Source organism: Ictidomys tridecemlineatus, chromosome 8, assembly GCF_052094955.1.
Source record: "Ictidomys tridecemlineatus isolate mIctTri1 chromosome 8, mIctTri1.hap1, whole genome shotgun sequence".
Lineage (NCBI taxonomy): Eukaryota > Metazoa > Chordata > Mammalia > Rodentia > Sciuridae > Ictidomys > Ictidomys tridecemlineatus.
The window spans coordinates 5,999,286-6,021,088 of record NC_135484.1 but is presented as its reverse complement, the minus strand read 5'-3'; the positions used below and the strand labels follow the sequence as shown (position 1 = coordinate 6,021,088).

General features: G+C 42.1%; 1 protein-coding gene across 11 annotated transcripts in view; it reads right to left on the bottom strand.

Moving 5' to 3' along the window:
- Prkn (parkin RBR E3 ubiquitin protein ligase) overlaps positions 1–21,803 on the bottom strand; it is a 1,217,693-nt gene that overhangs the window by 795,116 nt on the left and 400,774 nt on the right. The window contains exon 1 of one of the 11 annotated variants that reach the window (XM_040283533.2): positions 13,084–13,225. The exons of the other annotated variants lie outside the window; for them this stretch is intronic. Within the exon in view, the coding sequence (XP_040139467.1) occupies positions 13,084–13,138 (55 nt within the window). The 5' untranslated portion in view covers positions 13,139–13,225. Of the gene's footprint in view, positions 1–13,083; positions 13,226–21,803 lie in introns of those variants that run through there. 11 annotated transcript variants of the gene reach the window in all.

The window sequence follows — 21,803 nt, the reverse complement described above, 5'->3', positions numbered from 1 at the left end:
CTTTCCTGTCTCTGCACCTCGTTTTCTGTGTCTTACACTTATGGATTTTACAAAAATAGGAATTCATAAGTTCCAAGCAGTTGACTTAATTAATTCCTGATACATAAAATGAAAGACTGCTCCTGTGGTTGTAGACATTGCGCAGAATGGCAACAAGGTGGCAGGTGGTGACCAGAGGGCTCTGGAATGCCCCTCTACAGCTCCTGGGTGAGGCTTGGTTCTCACTTGGCCTTTGGTCCTTCAGGCAGGGCCTGTGGCTCTTGTCCATCACTGCTTCCCCTGGCCTAGTTGTCTCTTGACCAATTGAATGAAGGGGCAAACCAGCAATCCTGTAACAATGTCTCCTCTCAAACTCATGTGCAGAAGACATTTTAGAACATATATAAAGCAAATGGTATGTACAATTTGGCAGCTTCCCACGGTTTGAAATTCTATTTTTTCTCTTTGTGCACATTTCTGACAACAGGATCTATGCCTATAATGTTAACAGAGTTAGGTACAGAATTCAATGACTGCTATATTGAGTGTGCATTAAAGAAACTCTCTAAGAATTTGGGATTTAACACATTCTAAATAAACCTTGGCTTTCAGAGAATCAAAGTGACCTGATAAAAATACTACTTTTAACCAGAAAAATAATGTATATACTTAATGAAAGGTATTTATGGTTAAAGAACATGTGTAAATTTCAGAAGTATTAAGGGAGAAGTTCATTTAGGAAAGTGTCCTAGACTTGGGTGTGCGTTTTCATTTTAGCCCTACAGAACCCAGTCTGAGGATAAAACAGCACAAATGGCCCCAGGGTGACACTACTCCTTAAGAGGGGACAAAGCAGCTCGAGTCAGTTTCCCACTTCATAAGGATTCAACCTCACACTTCTGAAAGAAAAATAAGGCTATTGGAGGCTCACACAAAATGCAAGGGGCTCTTAAGGTAAAGTGGGAAAGAACAGGTGAGACGAACATGCTTCTAGAAGACCCGACAGTCACTCCAGGTAACGGCCGTGGACTCTCATTGAGGTTGCTGAAGCCACATTCTTCCTCCACTGTCGCTGGCCTTTGGGAGGCACCCAGCGATGCACCTTCTGAGCTCAGACAATATCTAGCTATCAACCCCACTTCCAGCAAAATAAACTCACAGCATGCAGGTGAACCGCACCAGCTCCCTGGGGGCAAAAGGTTGGTGAGGCAAACACACAGTGCCCTCCCATCGGCGCACTTTGGCTGGCTGGTCACGGCGGCCCCAGCTCTTAGTCATGAGAAGACCACCTGCTCACTGTGCAGGGAGAGAATTAAAGTGGCATAAGGGTTGCACAAGGCTCCTCAGCTCCTTCTGCCTGACAATTCCCTGTCCCAGAGACCTGTGGGAAGACCACCTCACATGACCTCCAGACTCTTATGCTGAAAATCATTTTCTTTTGGAAGAAAAACAAACGCTAGGACCAGCAAACCTGCACTATTTCCTAAGGCTGTTGCCTTCCTCTCCCTGAACCTCATCTTCCTCATCTCACAGTTGACCTCACAGGATTCTGGAAACTATAAAAGAGAGGAAAAAAACTGTACACATGAGTTAACTTATATTTTATACGTAAATTATGATTAGACAGAGATACATGCGGCATATATAAGTTACATGGATACATGGATAGAACACACAGCCACAGGAGTGCAGCTCTGTTCACTAGGGGAACCTATTGGACAGGCGCCGGGGAAAGCCAGCAAGACGCTTAAAAAAAAAAAAAAGTGAAATCAGGAACAACGAGGCAGGTTCATAGGAACTTGGGGAGAAAGTGTGCTCATCCTCAGAGAGAGAGAGAGAGAGAGAGAGAGAGAGAGAGACTGAGAGAGAGACAAAGAGAGAGATTGAGAGAGAGAGACTGAGAGAGAGAGACTGAGAGAGAGAGACTGAGAGAGAGAGAGACTGAGAGCAAAAAGGAGAGAGATTGAGAGAAGCAGAAAAAAAGTCAGGGTGTGTTTTTCAGAAAGTGAGATAGGGACAGATACTCAGGAACAATGAAGGCCACGAGGCCCTTTCAAAGCCACACAGCTCCCTTCCTGGCTCCTAGGTTGGGGTGGCAGGCCCACTCCTTCCCCAAAGATGTTATCATGCAGAAACACAAGCAAATGACAGACACTTCCAAGGAGCAGGGCACAGGGGTCAGGGGAGTATAGCTTGAGGGATGCTCTGGGGAGAAGTCTGGGAAGGGTCTGGGCAGGAGGAAAACAAAGAATGACCCTGAGAGACAGAAGCTCCAAGAGGACAAGATGAGTGTGAGCCAGTTTGCCTGGGCACAGCTGACCCCTGCTCCCCCACTGGCTCAGGTCATGTGATGCTGCAGTGTGGAAAGCCATTCTCGCACGCTCTGGCCAAACTGTGCCAGAGCTAATCCCCACCCTCTCCAGGTGCGAGAGCCTGTCCATGTGGGGGTGTGACTGACCATTGACCCTGAGACCAATCACTGACCCTGACCTTGGAATGCTGCCCCCCTCGACCTTCATTGGATGGAATTTTCCCCTGAATTTCTTGTTCCCCAATAAAAGGCCATCTGCTGGCATTCTCTTTCTCTCTCTCTCTCTCTCTCTCTCTCTCTCTCTCTCTCTCTCTCTCTCTCTCTCTCTCTCTCTCTCTCTGCTAGTCCTGAATAAGCCTTGCTGCCCCACCGGGTGGTTCGAGGCCAGAGTCAGAGGGGAAAGCCGTCTCGGACCTGGTCAAAGAAAAAGGTAATTGAGTCTCGTGTGTTTATTTTGATCTCACTAGTTAACTTCTATGCTACGAACCTCTTGTATGAAACCAGCTTGCTGCTGGACTGCAGGATCAATCCCAGCCTGCCCCTCGCCATGGGATGATGGGCTACTCTCCAGGACCCTCCGTCCGAGGAAGGAAGGTGCCCACGACCCAACCATAGGGAGTGGAACCGAGAGCCAGCCCAGGGTTTGCCTGTGCTCAGCTGCATGTATCACCACGTTCTGAGGATGGTACGCCTGCTCTTCTACGCATGGGCATATTTAAGTGCGATTTCTCTATAAAGTTCAAATTTCCGTAGGTGCTAGTTCCCTTCACATCGATTCTGTTTAGTCCTTGACTATCTTGCTCACTTTTAGCTTTGCAACATTTTGAATACTGGGAGTTTTTTTCCCCTTCTTAATGCATTCCCCTTACTGCATAATTTCTTTTTGGCTTTCATTATCTGGAATAACTTAAGGTTGGTCTCTCTCGCTCGCTCGCGCTGTCTTTCTCTCACCACCCTTTCTCATTTCCTTAGAACACAGTTCCTGAAAAACCATGGTTTTTAAATGCAAAACACATTCAATCTGCGTTCTAATGTAAGAGAGTCTGTAAATGATCATAAATCTAAAACCCAGACATTTCAGTTCTACTTAGAAACTGTTCAAATATGTGGTCCAAATTAGGAAATCAGAGCATTGATTTTCACTTTGTACTTGGCCTTTACTTTAAAGCCTAAAAGACTACTAATGTCTGATTCACACTAATTCATCACACATTCTCCCCTTGCTTTTTATCTTGGAAAACATGGCAGGAAAAACATTGGATTTCTACCCTTCTTTTCACCAAAATGATGTACAAAGCAAAAGTAAAATTAGCTCGTCATCCATAGATGGTGAAAGTGACATCCCCGTCCCCAGTGCCCACATGTAAACCTGGCATGTCCTAGACAGGAGAGCCTAGGCGTGTGTCTCCATACATGGCATGGCCTGGGCATGAAGTCCAGAAAGACAGAGGATAGGTGTACTTTAAAAACCAGCCCCCACCTGGGTGCAGGCATGGTGGTGTCCTAGCCCTAGCTACTCAGGGAGCTGAGGCAGGAGCATTGCCTAAGCCCAGCAGCTGAAGTCCAGCCTGGGCAGCAACACAGCAAGATCCTTGTCTCAAGAAATCAGGAAGCAAAACAAAAACATAGCTCCATTCAAGAAAATAAAATATTTAGCAACTTGACTGACTTAAATGTCCTAAATGTCCTGTCGTGAGGGTCATTCCCTGAATTTGTGAACTGCAGGGCCCAGTGTGTTATAAGTGTAGACAGGGCTGCCAAGTCACAATTATAGAAAACTTCACTACTGAGACCACAGAGCTGAGCACTGAGCACAAGGCCAGGGAAAGAGGGACAGAGCCATGCAACGAAATGGAGTCTCTCACCTCAGTGTTTAACAAGGTACGCTCGAGGTGAACATAGTTGGGTGGAAATGCAAAATTCCCCTAATCACTAAATTCAATAATTTATAATTATTTATAAAAATAATTATAATTAAATCATCATTTTCAATTATTTATAAAAATCATCAAAAAGGGTGAATCTGACTCCTTAAAATACATTTTCTTAGACACAGAAGTCTAGAGATTTACACTAAAGATCTAAAGCATACATGGGTATGTTCATCCACATGGACAGACAGGACTAGAGACTTGTTCTACCACTTTGTAAATGATGCATATTGGAAGGGAATGGCCCTGGAATGAATTCTTTTCTAAGTGTGGATTTCCTTCTAAAGATATGACACTTAAAGTCATGATTCATTAAAATGAAAATAAGAAATTCAGGAGGAAAAGTGTCCATTGATCTCTCATTTTGCTAAAAGATAGTTAAGTGGCTTGAAATTAATGTCTGATAAATATGTGAACTGATTGAAGTTATAAATATCTTCAAAGAGCTATTCAAAGCTATTTAAAATCTTTTCCATTAATGAGATGAAAATTAGCTCTACCTTCTGCTGAAGAGAATCTAATATTGCACTTTACATATCAGTTTACAAACATCATTTTCAGTTTGAAATAGAACTCCTATCTCACATGGCTCTGTTTTTCTCAAATTCCATCTAGACTTTGGATTCTGCTTTAGTCACTAAGAAGGCATGGGACTTCCAGAGGCACAAGCCTGGCCCAGGCAGGCCCCAGCTGTCCTCTGCAGTGCTCTAAGCAGAAGCCCCTGCCAAACCTCTCTTGGAGACATGTGGTTCAGTCCTGGGGCCTCTCCCTTGTCTACCTAAGCTCACTGCCTAGGTGGCCTCCAGTCCTAAGCCTTTAAATATCGACACTGTGCTTTCTGCCAGTTTTTATTTCCAGCTCTGAGCTCCAGATTTGTACAGCAAATTATCTTCATGACTCATCTGCATTGTCATTTCTAAATTAACATAGCCAAATTAGAACTCCTGATTATTTTGAACAAAACCTCCTCCTGCCTCAACCTCCCCATCTCCATGTTTTAAAAGGAATTCAACCAGGTGCTCAAGACAACTACCTATGAATCATCCTAATTCCTCTATTCTGTCATGGCCCACCTAGAATCCATCCATGAGCACTGAGTCTTGTCCCCAGAATTTCTAGACAACTTCTCTCCACCTCCACTGGGTGCAAGCCCAATGCAAGCGAGCACCATCCCTCACCTGGAGCCTTAGAGCTGCTTCCACCTCTGCCTTCCTAGGTCGCTTCCCCCGCAGAGGCCAGAGTGGTGTTCTAGAGACAGATTAGACCCCAGCACTCCCGTGCTCAGCATCCTTTGATGGCTGGCCGTCCACCGTCCTTTCATGTGCTGTCCTCCCCTAGTCTCTTCCCAGGCTCATCTGGCTTTCTAAGCCTCACGTGCAAACCTCGGTACCTTTCCTCCACCTGGGATCCTTCTGCCCTCCCTGGCTTTCCCCCATTCCTCCTGCGTTGGATGACTGCCTCCCTCAATCTGTCCAGGGCTCTGCTTAATTAGGCCATCCTTCCTGAAGTCATCCATCTTTCATACACACTATTCACTCTACATCCTTTCACTCTGGTTTTTGTGTATGGCACTCATCACTAGCTCAAACTGCACCACAAATGAATTAGGACTTGTTCATGGGCCACCGTTCCCTCTGTGAGGTCGGCTCATGTAGGTGGGAGTCCGTCTCTTATTTTCACCAGTACAGCTGAGAGGCAAGAACTATTCTGTCCCTCAAAAAATTCCTTTATCAAAAGGAAATTCAAAGAATGTGCACTCTTTCATACCCTGTGTTAATAGACATGTCTGGCCATCTATTATTATTAAGATAAAGTGAAATAAAACTTTATAAGGATGTGTTGCAAGTTTTTTTTTCAAGTAATCCTATCAGCATGTGCCCAGGCATGTGTGCCTGTCTTACTTAAGGAATCATACTATTGTCTTGGATGAGGCCAATGAGCACGTGAATCAGCTACAGGTGTGCCTCCATGCTGTGCACTGGCCAAGTTAGCTTCACAAGAGCAAAGGTTCCCAGAGCTGGATGTGTTCAATGCCATATGCCAAGCCACCTCCTTACCTAGAAATACCTGTTGAGGCAGGGCTGTCCACCAGATGGAGGTTGTCATTGACTGCTCTGAGTTCTGAGGGAAGGACGCCCTCTTCGATGTGGACACTTGGGACCCCTTCCTGCATGGCAGAGGCTTTGACACCCTCTGGGCTCAGCGAGAGTTCCAGAGGATGGAGGAAAGCCATGAAGGACTGCTGGAAGCCACTGGGCTGGAATTTCAGAGCCAGGAATGAGCAGGAAAGCTGCTGGCTGACAACCAGTCGCCTCACCTGCTCCACTTACACTTAGTGATGTTATCACAGCTTTAAGAACGCTCGTCAGAGACAGTTTCTCTGAACATCCCTCCCCCAGGACTGATCTCCTGACTCCAATTTCAATTTGATCATATTTTAATGCAGAACAGTGTCTATAGCTTGAAGATAGGAATCTACACACTGTTGACGGTAGAGGAGGGTCACAGAAGTACAGAACAGACAAAAGAGTCGCGTTCTTGCTTTGCTATCCTGCCAGTGAAGTGCATCACAAGAAACCATCACTCTTAATTCAACGCTTCTATCTTTCACCATGAATGAGCTTTCCATGACTCTTTGAAGCTGTACTTTATAAAAATTCTAGGCATGCCCACCTGAAAAAAAAAAAAACAACCAAACCTTGAAATCTCTATTGTAACTTCCTTTTCATCACACACACACACACACACACACCTTACTTAAGAAATAAAACACTGCATTCAGTCACCTGTCTTCCTAGCGTGATGTAAATCCACAGACTGATCAGTACTGCACTACAATAATGATACAAATGGTAGAGGAATTCCATAGGCAGTTTATCAAGTTCCTCAAAAAGTAAGAAGATATTTATTCTTCTCTGGAAAAATCAGACAAATACGTTTCCCTCCCTCTCTCCCTACTTCCTTCCACTTTCCTCCTTTGTTTCCTTCCTTCTGGAAGCCCAGTTAGGCTCCAGAGAAAAATACTTTAGAGTCCCAAGAGATTCTCCATGGATACAGATGCCAACCTCCCTAGACAGCCCCAATTTTAATTGGAAAACACTAATTCATTGTCTTAGTGTCTTAGGAATACTTGTATTATAAGTGGATTTTAAAGAATCTGAAGTAGAGTAGCACCCTAACAGAGGCACATGCTTTTTAAAAGGCATAGAAATCCTCAAGAAAGAATCAAGCATGGGGACTAACTCATCAACGTCTGTGCAGATGAGGAACTGCATCTAAACTAAAACTGCATGAAAGTGACAAGGTCTGAGTGTCAATCCTAGAAATTCAGAGCAGACAATGACAGCTTCGGTTTGGATCATCATCCAGAAGAACTGATTATCACTATGTAGATCATTTCAGGAAATAACAGCCATGCTCAGAGTGTGGTGCTGGGGAGAATACTCTGGTACAGCAATCGCATCCAATCGATTAATATTAAATATGCCGAGGGCTTTGTATTATGAAATTCAGGTTTTACCTGCACCTCTAGAAGTAAGAAACCCTAATCTGATCACCTTAACCACTGTCGCAAATGATGAATACACTACAGATAAAGAAAAAATAATAGAGGGAACACTCTTCCAAAGAATAAGAGACAAAGAAGGGATTCCTTTGAGTCAAGGACTCTATTGTCCCCACCTGGCTAAGACAGGCCAGAGCCACCTGAGGCCTGTTCCCTGTGGACCACAATGTCACCACCTGTCACGCACAGCTCCCTGGAGAAGAGGTGTTCTCCTGACGGCTTTAATACCCCTTCGCCTCCTGGGCAGCTCATGTTCGTGGCCTGGTCAGATGCCTTTCTGAGTGCTTTTAGCATAAGCCACCATGTAGTGGTCAGTTTGAATTGTCAGCTTGTTTGGATTAGAGATGCTGAGGATTCAGAGGATGATGGGCGTGTCAGTGATGGGCCTGTGGGAGAGCCAACTGAAACGGAGACCCTCTCTAAGTGTGGGTAGCACCATCCAACAGGAAGATGGCTTAGATGGAAAACACGTTGGGAAAAGAAGGAAGCAGCAGCAGACACAAGCTTGCTTCTTCTTGAATGGGTTCTTGACTGCTGCTGTGGTGGCCTGAAGATGTCCGACTCTCACTTCCTCACTCTTATGAAGTGGACTCTGCCAGTGATTCCCCAGAAGCCTTCTGTCTTGGACTGGGGTAGCACAGTTGATTCCTCTTGCCCCGGGGCTTCAGCAAAACCAATGTCAGCAGTTAAGTATCTTATGGAGTTTCAGAAATACTTGCAACAATTTTAATGGTAAAATACTGGGTGCATACACTAATGTTTTCTCACAGTACTTCAGGCTGGAAGTCCAAGATGGGGTGTCAGTGGGGTCAGATTCTTCTGAGGTCGCTCCTTGGTATTTAGATGTCCATCGTAGCTTCCCTCCCTGCTCCTGTCTAGGGTCCTAATGTTCTCTTTTTATAAGGACACCAGTCACAAAGGATTAGAGCCATCCTAATGACCTCGTTTAAACTTATTACCTCGTTAAAGACCCCATCTTCAAATACCACCGCATTCTGAAGTACTGGGGCTGAGGACTTCAACGAGTGAGTCTCAGGAGACATGCATTAGCCCGCAACGTGCACAGAATGCAGACGACACAGGAGTCAGCAGACACAGCAGCAGAGCCAACGCCCACCAATCGGCCCTCAGCATAAAAATACAAAATCACCAGTTTCCTACATCTTCACCCAAACTCACTCCCCTAAACACTTCACAGATAACTATTGTCCCAAATCTATTTTCAAATCATGATTCCCTTGGTCACTTTGCCTTTTAACGGGGACAGTGTGAGACCTCTGCTAAGTATCCTGCCAGGTTGGCTGAGCCACCAGAGCTCAGGCTGAAGTTCAGCTGCCAATGTGATAGTACTGAGGGGCGGGGGGACCATTTTTTTCCTTTTCATTATTATAATTTTTTGGGGGGCGGGGGAGAGAGAGAGAGAGAGAGAGAGAGAGAGAGAGAGAGAATTTTAGTTTTCGGCAGACACAACATCTTTGTATGTGGTGATGAAGATTGAACCCGGGCCACACGCATGCCAGGTGAGCGTGCTACCGCTTGAGCCACATCCCCAGCCCATCATTATTATAATTTTTAACACATGTTAATTGCACCAATTAGTAAAGGGTTTCATTGTGACATTTCCATACATGCATACATCCTGCTTTGATCTGGGCAACCTCCCTCCTGCTCTCTACTCCAGCTGCCCTCCCCAACACCTATATCCACAGCTAAATTTTACCAGACTCTCAAAGAAGAACTCATACCAGTGCTCCTCAAACTATTCCATAAAACAGAAGGGGACGGGGCTCTTCCAAAGTCATCAAAGCTTAAGAACACAACAGAACCACAGAGAAAGCCATAGACCAATATCCCTGATAGACACTGATGAAAATCCTTAAATGCTGCAAATCAAATTCAGCAGAAGGTTAAAAAATATCATACACCATGATCGAGCCGGTTTCATCCCAGGGATGCAAGTAAGACTCCACATACACGAGTCAGTGACCACAGTACAGCAAATAAATAGCCAAGAATAAAATCACATGGTCCTCTCGACAGAACAGACGCAGAAAAGCCCTTGGTAAATTCAACATCCCTTCAGGATGAAAGCCCTGACTACATTACACAACTCAATACCATAAGGGACATACACGACAAACCCAAAGCCAGCAGCATATGGTGTGGGAAAGATTGAAAGCATTTCTCCTACATTCAGGAATAAGACAAGTGTGTCCACTCTCACCCCTCTTACTCAATATACTACTTGATATTTTAGCAGAGCGATTAGGGCAAGACAAAAAATAAGCAGCATTCAAGTCGGAAAGGAGGAAGTTAAATTGTCCCTGTTTGCTGTTTTAGATAGGAAAACACAGGAATCTCTGACCCCCAGAGCAGTGGTCTCAGACTACAGGACCTTTTTCAAGGTGGCCCCCATCATAGCACCCCAAGAATACACTGGGAACACAGAAAGCCCCAGCGCCAGCTCATCATGCGGAGCCTACGGCACTTACCTGGTTAGATGCTGGGTCTGCCAGGTACCACGCTCTGTGCTGGTGGAGCTTGCCTGGGGACCCCTTCCATCTGCACCCTGCTGGGGGGGTGTTCCCCTTCTCTGCCACTCTGCAGGGCCATAGGTGCTGGGGAAAACTGCCTCCCACTGTTCCATTATTTGAAATCTCTAAGTTTCTCCAGGTCTCTGCTTTCTACATTTGAGATCCAGCTCTCTGCCACACCCACCCACCTCAACACCAGATTATAGTTGTTCTGCTTTTTTGCACAGAGAAGCTGTTAAGTGCAGGGCTCCTCCAGTCAACCGTCTCCATCCCCTGATGTCATTCTGAAGGAAGAGCATCTCTGCCCTAAGCAAGTGATTATAAAAATATTTAAAAGGTGGTATATTCACTGTGCTTTGTACCACTTCGAAGGTGAATTGTTATAAACTCAGATGATGCTTCAGAATCTACAAATGATGATTTTACTTCGAAATCAAAGACACAATAAAAATGTTGGGAGGTGTGTTCCATTAACTTTCCCAGCTGGGTACTAGCAGCCAGACATTCGCAGGGAAGAACCGTGGTACCACCCAGGCCTGGAGGACCCTGCCTTGTCTCTAGCAGAAGAACAGGGACACAAGTGTCAGAGTGTCTGCATAGGAGACCACAGTGTGTCTCAGGAGACCAGAACAAGGAACTGGAAAACCTGAATTCCAGTTGGACTCCTACCAATTTCCTCACTAGCAAAAGAAAAGGGTTTGTTAATAAACAAAAGCATACCAACCTCCACATTTCCACAAGGCTTGCATGTGTCCATATTTTTTTTAATCTACAAAATACATAAATATATAAATAGCTTTAAATCTAAGCCTCGACTCTGATTAGGCCATCACCTAGACAGTTCACACCCTTGATCTTGACATCATCATTCCCGTTTTACAGAGAGGGAACCAAGACTCCCAGCATTCACTAAACGCCATGAGGCTCCATGGCTGTGTGGGGGCCCAACACCTGATGCCCAGACTCTCTGTTCCTGACCACTCTGCCATATTGGTTCTGATCCAGAACATTCTTGTGTAGTTTTATGGCTATTTGGAGAAAAAAATAAAAGGATATAAAAAGAAATTTCTCAACTCCAAGCATTCCTGCTGCTCAGGTGGGACTGGCACGGAGTGGTGGTGTGCAGCCCTTCTCACTGTCTGTCCCACAGTTCAGACTCTGCAATGTCCATCTGCAGACAGCACCCAGAGCCACCTGGGCTGTGAGGTGCTTGGGAGTGACCTTGTGGGACACAGCAGGACGGACAGGACCAGAGGCTGGTGTATGCACTGTGAGGTAGCCCTGAGCACTCACAGACATGCACTAGCTGGTCACCTTGCAAGAGAGAAGCTGCTCACTTCAGTACCCCAGTGCCCTTCATGCTAATGTCTCCTTCATGACAGATGATATGAAGATGCACACGCCACAGCACATGACGATCAAGAGGAAGAATGCTAAGATCCTCTGGACTTGTGGTTATGAAGAAGAAGATGCTTAGTGTAATACTTAAAATATATAACTGGACAGTTAGGGTTATAAGTAAGCTACAGAGCTGACATCCTGCAGTAATGAATTTGAAACGCCTGAAAAACATAAACAAGTTTGTGAACAAACTTCACTCCCCACATAGGGACGCTGGCTTGCAGGTTGGCAGGCTCAAAACCCCAGGTTTTATTTTCTATTTACTTTTTTTTCCCTAACTATAATGTGCTTCTATTTTACTATATTTCATGTGTTTCTATAAGCTTCTTCAAATGTCTTGTGGCATAAAATGTTGTAAGCACCTAAATAACATCTTTCTTACACTCTAAGATCACATTGTGGTAGCATACTAATATCAACTAGCATAGAAACATAAACATCGTGTAATGGTTTGAATAGGAGATGTCCCCCAAAAGCTCATAAGACAATTTAGCAATAGGCAAAATGATTGGATTATGAGATGTAACCTGACCAGTGGACCAATCCATTTGTTGGATTAATAATTTGGTAAGTGTAGGCCGGTGGGGCACAGCTGGGGAGGCAGGTCACTAGGAGAGTGCCATGGGATTACACATTTTGATCCTGGCTCCTCCAGTTTGCACTCAGGTGTGCGTCCTCCCTCCCTCCCTCCCTCACTCCCTCCCTCCCTCTCTGCTGGCTTTCACCAGGTGAGCAGTTTTCCTTGGTCATGCCCTTCTGCCGTGATGCTCCACCTGACCTCAGGCCCACAGGGTGGAGCTGGGCTGACCATGGACTGAAATTTCTAAAACCAAGAGCCAAAATAAACTTTTCCTCCTGGAAGTTGTTCTGGTCAGGTATGTTGGCCACAGTGACAGAAACCTACCTAATACACACAGTGATCACGTATTTTATGTTTACCAGATCAAGTTTTAGAACCAATTATAAATTTTTCACTTACTTGTTACAGAAATCCTTTCATTTTTTGTCATTTTACAGATAATGAAATGGAGGCCCTGCGTGGTGAAGCGTCAAACCCGGGTCAGCCAACTCACGCAGAATCCATCCTGATTGCCTCCCTCATGCCTGGTTGGAGTATGGCAGGGTACCCTGTGACTCCCAGCTGCCACGGACCTCCAGCTCTGTAGGAGCCCTGAGTGGTCTGCATTCCCCACCCTGTCTGTGTGTCAGAAGAACCTGGGGGAAGGCCACTGGGAGAGAATTTCCAGGAGAGTGTCAGGGTAAGAGCAGAAGCCCCCGGAGGGTCCCGCTTGCAGCCCACCCACAGGACATGACACTGCAAGGAAGCTGAAGTAGACAACTGCAGGATGGGAGAGCACTGACCGAGTCGGGGGCTCCAAGGCCTTCCCTTGGGCTCAGTTACGTTGAATATTTCCATTCAACCACGAGTCTGTGCAAAAACTAATAAGATCTGCATGTCCGCGGTAGCCGGGTCCATCCTGATTGCCTCCCTCATGCTTGGTTGGAGCCTGGCTTTGCAAACCACACCAAGGGGGTCCGTTGCTGGGCTCAGAGGGAGCTGCACCAGCAGTTCTGCAAATCAGAGGGAAAAACAAATTTAAATTGTGGAAAAAGTCAAAACCATTGAAAGCATATTTGTTTCTGTCAATTTTCTGAGTCAGGATTAGCGTGTGTAATCAACTCTTTCATCCAATAAGTATTTTTGCACATGGTTCAATGGCATCTATAAGTCCAAAGCTGTGATAGAACAGAGCATCAAAAATCTCACAGTCCCAGGCTTCCTTTCCATCTCTGTCCCACTCCGTGGGTCTGCAGCAATTATTTTTTTTTACTTTTAAGAGGATTTTCGTCATTTGGGAAAACTTAAGCATTAATGAATAATTGCCGTCTATCTCATGACCACCCACTGATTCAAAGCAATTAACTCATTTCTATTAAAAAACCATTAGGCTAACCAGGAAACCTGAAAGCAGATCCCAGTAGTCTGCAAGTGTGGGAATATTAATTGGAGGAGCAACGGCACCATCTTGCAAGGCAGCAGCGTACCTGGCAAAATCACACTGACCATTCACTTCCAAACTGACAGGAAGGGGAGCAGGTCCTTGGAGGTCAGGGCGTCACCATGAAACGTGTCCAAGTAACAATGGATGCTAAAGCATCAGAGTGAGTCCCATCCCTTGCACGGACAATTTCTGACACTGTTATTCAATTAATCCTACTTTGAGGCTTCTTTCTTTTGTATGAGGAGAGTTTTCACTATACTCGTGAAAAGGCTAAACTCTACAGGACGCTTTGAAGAAGGTGGTGGGATGGCCCACCCTGGAGGTTCTAGAGGCTTGCGCTGGCCTCCATCCACCCAGGTTATGTCACCAAGTTTACTCCACAGCGGGGAAATGTGAGTTGACTTCCTGAATTTCCTTTCAATGCTAGAAATTCAAACTAGGAAAATGTATGCTAAAGTCCATTAAGCTTAACAAATTATTTGATCCGTTTTACTCTGGTTTGGCCAAATGTCCTTATCATGCCCCTACAATTACTGCCATCATCATCATTAGGATTTTAGTCAATCATGCAGGAGATATGGAGTTGGATTTGTGTTAAGAGGTTTTCAACATTATTTAGAATTATTAAGAATTTTATTGCAAGTAAGTAGCATCAGACTTAAAGGATATAATATATAACTGCAAAAGCCAACAGTATTCAAGAAACCCATTCGTTCATTCAAAAAGCTGCAGAATTAGCAAAATGAATTGCCAGATAAAACAACTGAATAAAAAGCATGAGTTCAATAAAAATGGAGTCATTTTACCAAGATAAGTGAATTAGAGAGGTAGTTATGAAGAAGTGGTTACAGTGTATTAGGACAAATTGTAGTCTCTGCTTTCTATCTCTACTTAAATTGGTTGGAAGAGTTGGGTAAAAACAGTGTTTGAATTTGTATGTTGTACTTCAACTATTTCTCCACCCTAATGAGATCTGCTTTATATGAGTGTAAACTTTTATAAGATTCTCTATTTTAAACTCTAAATACTTTACCACCAAACTGTTGGGTTTTTATTTTTTAGTTGTAGTTGAACACAATATCTTTATTTTTATTTATTTTTATGTGGTGCTGAGGATCAAACCCAGGGCCTCGCACATGCTAGGTAAGCACTCTACCGCTGAGCCACAACCCCAGCCCCAATTTTTTTTTTTTTTTTTAGTGGTCCTGGGGATTGAACCCAGGGTGGTATGCATGTAAGGTAAGCACTCTACCAACTAAGCTATATTCCCAGCCCACTAAACTGTTTATATCATAACAAAAACATGGTGTGTTGTATGGTCCCAAACATATACCTATATAAAATATTCAGTTGTACAGGTAGTAATTATCTTGAAATTCAGTGTGTGGCCAATGACGTCAGGAAATTGCGTAATACAGATACACAGGTTCTCTTCAATTTGGATGACAACTTTCTGTCTAGTTTCAGATAAAGTAGAGGTCTTCCTGAAGGAGGTAAAGAGGAGTTTCTTCTCCTCACAAGTACCTGTACAATTTTTCAGCCTACACACTAATTTATTTATGAATATACAGTATATCCCTTGGATATTTCTAAATGAACTTCTGCATTTAGAATTAAGCAGCCACAAAAGACATTTTAAAAATAAGAAATTGCATAAAAAGGAAAGAAAATAATATTCTCTTGCAGCCTAAAAATGACTACCAAGTTTTATTTAGGGGTCTGATGCTCTCTGTATTCAGAACAAAACACACACAAAGCTTAGTGTGCGTGCTCCCTCAAACACACACACACACACACACACACACACACACACACACACACACAGTAGGCCACATCACTTCCTTATTTCCAGTACAGAATTCAGGAGACTCAGTTTCCCACAATATTGAAGATGGTAGCAGAGGAAAAAATGCAGTCCAGATACTCAGAAAATTGCTCAGTACACGTGGAAATGAGAATGCTGGATAGGTCCCTCCTAGTAGCCACAGCAAAACTGAACTCAAGTATTCATTTATTTTCTACTTAGATCCCTCCCAGGTAAAATCCACCTGCTCCTTATCATTTATAAAGAATGTTTACAAAGGAGCTATTCCAAGATATAAAACTTTCTTAAATAATAATTATTAATTCATGCAGAATATTTTTCTGATAATATATTCACAATGATTTGCTGAATTGAAAGACAATATTCACATCTAAAAATGCCATTACCACTGGATTATGAAAACAACATATACAGAGACAAAAGGGACGCACATCCAACCCCAGCTAGTTCAGCTTTAAGCCTCCAGAGGCAGCTCCTCCCCCTACCTCCACACACCAGGGAATTACAATCAACTTCAATTTACATCAAAGAGGCTTAAAGACAATAAAGTAATTAGACATGTTCCTGAGAGATAATTATGTCATGTCATGATGACTATTCCCCAAACTGCTGCTGGCTCCATTAGAAAAAATAAAATAAAAACATTTCTCAGCAAATCTTGCAGCTTCCTAGGATATGAGGAAAAGCACTCTTCTCATCAGAGTTAAAAGCATGGGATCTGAGTGGGGCCCTCTAAACAGCAATGATGGCAATAAATTACCAGTGTGTGTTCTGTTTTCTGAGATGGACTCAATATATCATTTTATTGAAAAGGTTCCATTATGCTAATGTCTCACAAAATCACATCCTGCTGTTGCTGGAAGGTCATGAGGGTGTATAAATTTTTCTATTTAGAACAAGGAAGTTGTATTGCAGTCACAGATTCCAAGGGTTAATAAGTCATCAAAGTACATCCAAGGACTTTTCAATGACAGCTCTTCAGCATGCTCCCATAGCTCACCAAAGGAAAAAAGGACAATATTGTTCCAAGTTTGATATTTCAAAAATTAATACTTTAATTTTAGGAATAGGACAATTTAGCTTCAAGCATAGGGGGGATCATTTGAAAAAATATTTCTTCATGGAAATTTTACTGTTATCAATTTGAAGGATCTTTAGAACTGGTGCATATTAATAGGACTCTAATAGTAGGAAGGCTGTCTGAATTATCTACCATCCTCAAACACTAAAGACAATTTGCTAAAGTGTGTTAGGCGTGGTGGTGCACACCTTTAATCCCAGCTGCTTGGTAGGCTGAGGCAGAGGAATTGCAGGCTCAAAGTCAGCCTCAGCAACTTAGTGAGGTCCTGTCTCTAAATAAAATATGAAAGAGGGCTGGGAATGTGGCTCAGTGGTTGAGTGCCTCTGGGTTCAATCCTTGGTACCAAATAATAAATAAATAAATAAATAAATAAATAAATAAATAAAGTGTTTAGTAGATCTATTTTTATATAAACTCATTTTGTCTATAAAAGGGGCACTTGGAGGGCTGGGGTTGTAGCTCAGTGGTAGAGCACTTACCTAGCATGTATGAGGCACTGGATTTGATTCCCAGCACCACATATAAATAAACAAAATAAATAAATAAACAAATAAACAAATAAAGGGCCATCCACAACTTTAAAAATATTTTTAAAAGTGGGGGAGGGTACTTAGATTTTTGACTCATCCCAGATTCCACATCTCAGTGAATTCTCAGGAAAAAGGAATGATTAACAAATTATTCAGTACAAATTATATGTATTATTCCCTAAGGAAATGTTTTCTTTCCATCATTCCAGGAAGTATTGATTCCCTCCAAAAACCAAGGACTGAGAACATAATCCAAATATATTATATCATTAATCAATCAATAACTTGTAGTTATGGGCAACAACTGTCAAACAGCTGAGTTAAAATATATTACAACCAGATCATTCCCATTGGACCGATGATTATAAATCAAAGCAATATTGAGGGGAAATAATTGCTCTTCACAAACACTTGTCTGGAACACATTTGGCTTCCGATACTCTCCAGCAGCCTAAGAACATTGGACCAGGACAGCAGGAACTATTTTGCTGGATTTGGCACTTGCTTTGTCTGGTTCTGTTGCCCTGTGGCTAGAGTGTTTCTTGCTCCACTAGGGGGTCTTTGCATTCAGGAGGCATCCTGAAGGATCACTGAGCACATTTGGGGCAGGGGGTGGTATGGGGGCTTGAACTTCATGGACACTTGACCACTAGGCCACACCCCCAGCCCTATTTTGTATTTTATTCAGAGACAGGGTCTCACTGAGTTGTTTAGCACCTCACTTTTGCTGAGGCTGGCTTTGAGCTCTAAATCCTCCTGCCTCAGTCTCCTGAGCTGCTGGGAATACAGGCGTGTGCCAATGGGCCCGGCCACCCAAGGAGGTGGTAAGTTAGAAGCTAGCTGTGGTCCAAGGCTGGGCATATTCAATATACACTGCATGCAAGAACAGAGATGGCATTATACAAACTGCTCTTTCCTGACCTGGAACTAATGTGACAGAAAAAAAAAATTAGAAATAAGTCTTAAATAGTTTGGAAGCCCAGTTCAGAAAATAGTACTGAAAAAAATATAAAAAGACAGAATCACTCCTTGACAATTTCAAGTCACAAAGTTTCCCATTGCTAGCTCCAAACACATTCAAAAGTAGCTTCTCTAAGTTGGTTGTGCATTTCCTGTCAGCTGGTGTATTCATTCTCATCAAAGATTAAGGCTCTGAAAGTAGACATCCCCTTACTGGGGAGACTACAACTCAAATATTTTACAAAAAAGAGAAGTATTTGTTGAAGGGCTGAGAATGTATAGAGGACCAGTGCCAATTCCACAGACCATGCCAACCCTAAACAAGAGTCCGTGAACACTGGTGGAGTTCCATTAAAATGATTTGTGAACCCAAAGAACATGGCACTAAATTTAGCCTCAACACCTTTTAGCTGTGACATCTCTGAAAAGAAACAGTCTTTACTTTCAATTCCTATGTGAATCAAGAAAGGATGATTATTTTCCTAATGAAAATTAAGTAGGATATGTATGCATAAATGTTTTATAAATTGTTAAGTGCAAGGTAAATATTTATTATTCTATGGGTAATAAATAATTGTGTCTCTGAAATGCGTTTAGGATAATGGTTGCAGGGAGCAATGTATTCTTCATAACAATTTACTCACTAAACTGGACTGTTTTTGCTTCATTTTCTTAATAAGAAAAATATCTGAAATATTAGCCATTTTATATTTTCATTATTGCCTAGTGTTCATGCACAGACAATAATTTATTCCCCTTTGGTGGCCATACTGATTGGGAAATTGGTTTTATAATCTGCTCGGTGATATTTGAAGATAGACTCAGAGTTCTTTGTTGAGTAAGAGAAAAGAGAGAATATGCTGAAATCTTCATTTATTTATTTTTTGGATACCAGAGATTCAACCCAGGTGTGCCTAACCACTGAGCCATGTCCCCAGCCCCCTTTTTTTGTTTTGTTTTTATTTTGAGACAGGGTCTCGCTAAGTTGCTTAGGGCACCACTAAGTTACTAAGGCTGGCTTTGAACTTGGCAGGCCTCCTGCCTCAGCCTCCAGAGTTGCTGGTATTAGTCATTTTTTATCTTTTTATGACCTCATCTCAATTAAAAAAGATGTTGGCTCATGGGAAGGAAAACTGATCTTTGAGATCAGGACTTGTAAGTTTTGTGAGTCTATGCTGAGTGCCGATCTGTGACTGAAGGTGTAGGACTACAGCTATCAACTCTATGTGTGCCTAAGTCACTGTAAGCTAAAAGGGTTTTGCCTCTTGTGGCTGAAATTCCTCCCTCCTTGTTATGGGCTGAATTGTCTCCCTCAAAATTTGTATGCTGAGGCCTTCATCCCCACCCAGTGCTTCATGACACAAACAACTTGGGGATAAGGTTTGTAAAGACACAGTTAACTAAAATGAGGTCTTTAGGGTGAGCCTATAATCCAACCTGACCAGAATCCTAAAGAACAAAGCTACCCACCAGACTTGTGGGCAAAGAGGAAGTACCCCCTGCCAATCAAGAAGAGGCCTAGGAAGAAACCAAACCTGCTCAGTCCTCTGTCTGGACTTCCAGCCCTCAGAACTGTAGGAAATAAGTTCTGTTGTTTAAAGCACCTAGTTCACGGTCTTTTGTTATAGTAGCTCTAGCAAAGGAATACACCACACTGGGATTATGAATTGGTTGTACTATGAAGGCGCTCAAAAAAAAAAAGTAGTTCAGTTCCAATGACTTTATAAGAATAACCAAACACTTATGCACAGTGAATGTCCCCCACATCACAGAAAGTAAAGGATTCAAAGTTTACATACTTTAACTCTTCTAGATTTTTAAGAAAAAAAAATCCTTCATAAAGAAACTGCTGGCTCAGAAATCCAATCACATAATTATGGTGAATTTTTCAAAGTTGGGATATTTCACATGATCTTGGGCTTAAGGAAGAAAAGTTATATCTTTACTGTGATTTTTCACTGTTAAAACACATGACAAGACATCTACTTTATATTTTATAAGGTTTAGGTTTAGTTTCTCATGAGAGTAATTGAATTTCTTATACTTCTCATACTATTCTTTTTTTATATCAAGTTATCTAGTGTTATATTTACATAATGTTTAAGTTTATGGAAAATATATATTTGTATTTAACTAAATTGAATTATAACCCTGGCAAAAAATTGAAAGTAATTATGCTTTATAGTGTATAGCCCAAATATTATTTCCTAGTCCTTATATAATTGTAAAACTTAGATTAATATTAAATTGTGCTATTTAATCTTTAGATAGCCAGATAATTTCTATTAAGCTTCAATAAAAAAGTTAATAAACACAATTTTAAGTTTACTTATTTTGATCTTTTTAGTTCTATAGGCTACATAGAACAACTTTTTTTCAGTGGGTCAGGTTAATGAAGTGTTTTATTTTTACTACATAGAGAAATTTTGGCTGTAGAAAACTATTATGCATATTCACAAACTTTGCTTTTGTGGTAAAATGCTTATATGTAACAACCAGTTCACCCTGCCCACCTCCCTGTTTTTCTGTGAAATTGAACTTATTTGTTTAAAGTTATTAGTAGGGTGGCTGAGATTATAGTGGGAGTTATAGAACCAGAATTATGCAACTGTTTATCCAAGGGAATATGATGAGAGTTTTTATATTTCAAGAAAGTGAGGTACATATTTTTCCTAAAATACCATGTCAGTTTATTCTAAAATATAAAAGAATAAAATAAAAGATAAAAATGGGAGAGAAGTCAGCATGTTGTAGAAAGTCTGAGGAAGGTAAATTTGAAAGTGAGTTTGTCTTTGTTTATAATACCTAAGTCTGAAAAGAAGCCATGAAATGTGTTGAAATTATGGCAAAATTCCTCTAGTTATAGTGGCCTTATCTGTGAGATAATTTAAGTGATAAAAAGAGATGTTATAAAACCTAGATCCTCAATTACCTTAATGCAAAAAGAAACAGGCTACTTCTCTGCTGAATTGATAAATTTATCTTAAGATTCTTAACAACAGAAACTCAAAACAGTATTCCCTCATCAGTGTAATCTTCCCAGGAAACAGATGCTACAACCCACTAGAATCATCTTCGCTTTGTGTTGCTCTGGGCAAATTCTATGATAAATAAAAATATAACATTAAAAAGGCAAACTTCCCTCACTGGTGAATGAACTGAGGTCCATTTTAATTTCATTTCTTTATCTACATTAATTTTTTAATATTTCTTGTCACTTTGATTAAACATGAAACCAAGTGTCATTTCTCCAGCACTTAGGATTTTATTGTAACCAACAGACTAAGTCTTTTCTGGCAACTCCTTTGGTTTTGCCTTTCCAAAATCACATCTAAAATTGAGAAAAAAGTAAATTTAAAAACTTTAGGATATACTTTACACTTAAAACTGTTTTAACTTTCCAAGAAGGCTCTGAAAGAAGTGCCAGATAGCACTGGATTGGTTTGGTGGGGTTTACATTTCTTAATTGCTTTCACTGGGTTCAGTTTGTATACATGAGAAGTTATTCATATGCATCTTTCATTGAATGACTGCTTCATGGGAAGGCCACAGAGAGCCACCAAGCCCTGGCTGTCCACGACATGTTCCGTCCCTCACAGAAACATGATCAAATCTTTATGAAACAGCTAACACTGTATGAAAGAGAATTTTATGCTCCCCATTCTGATATTACTGGTCACTGA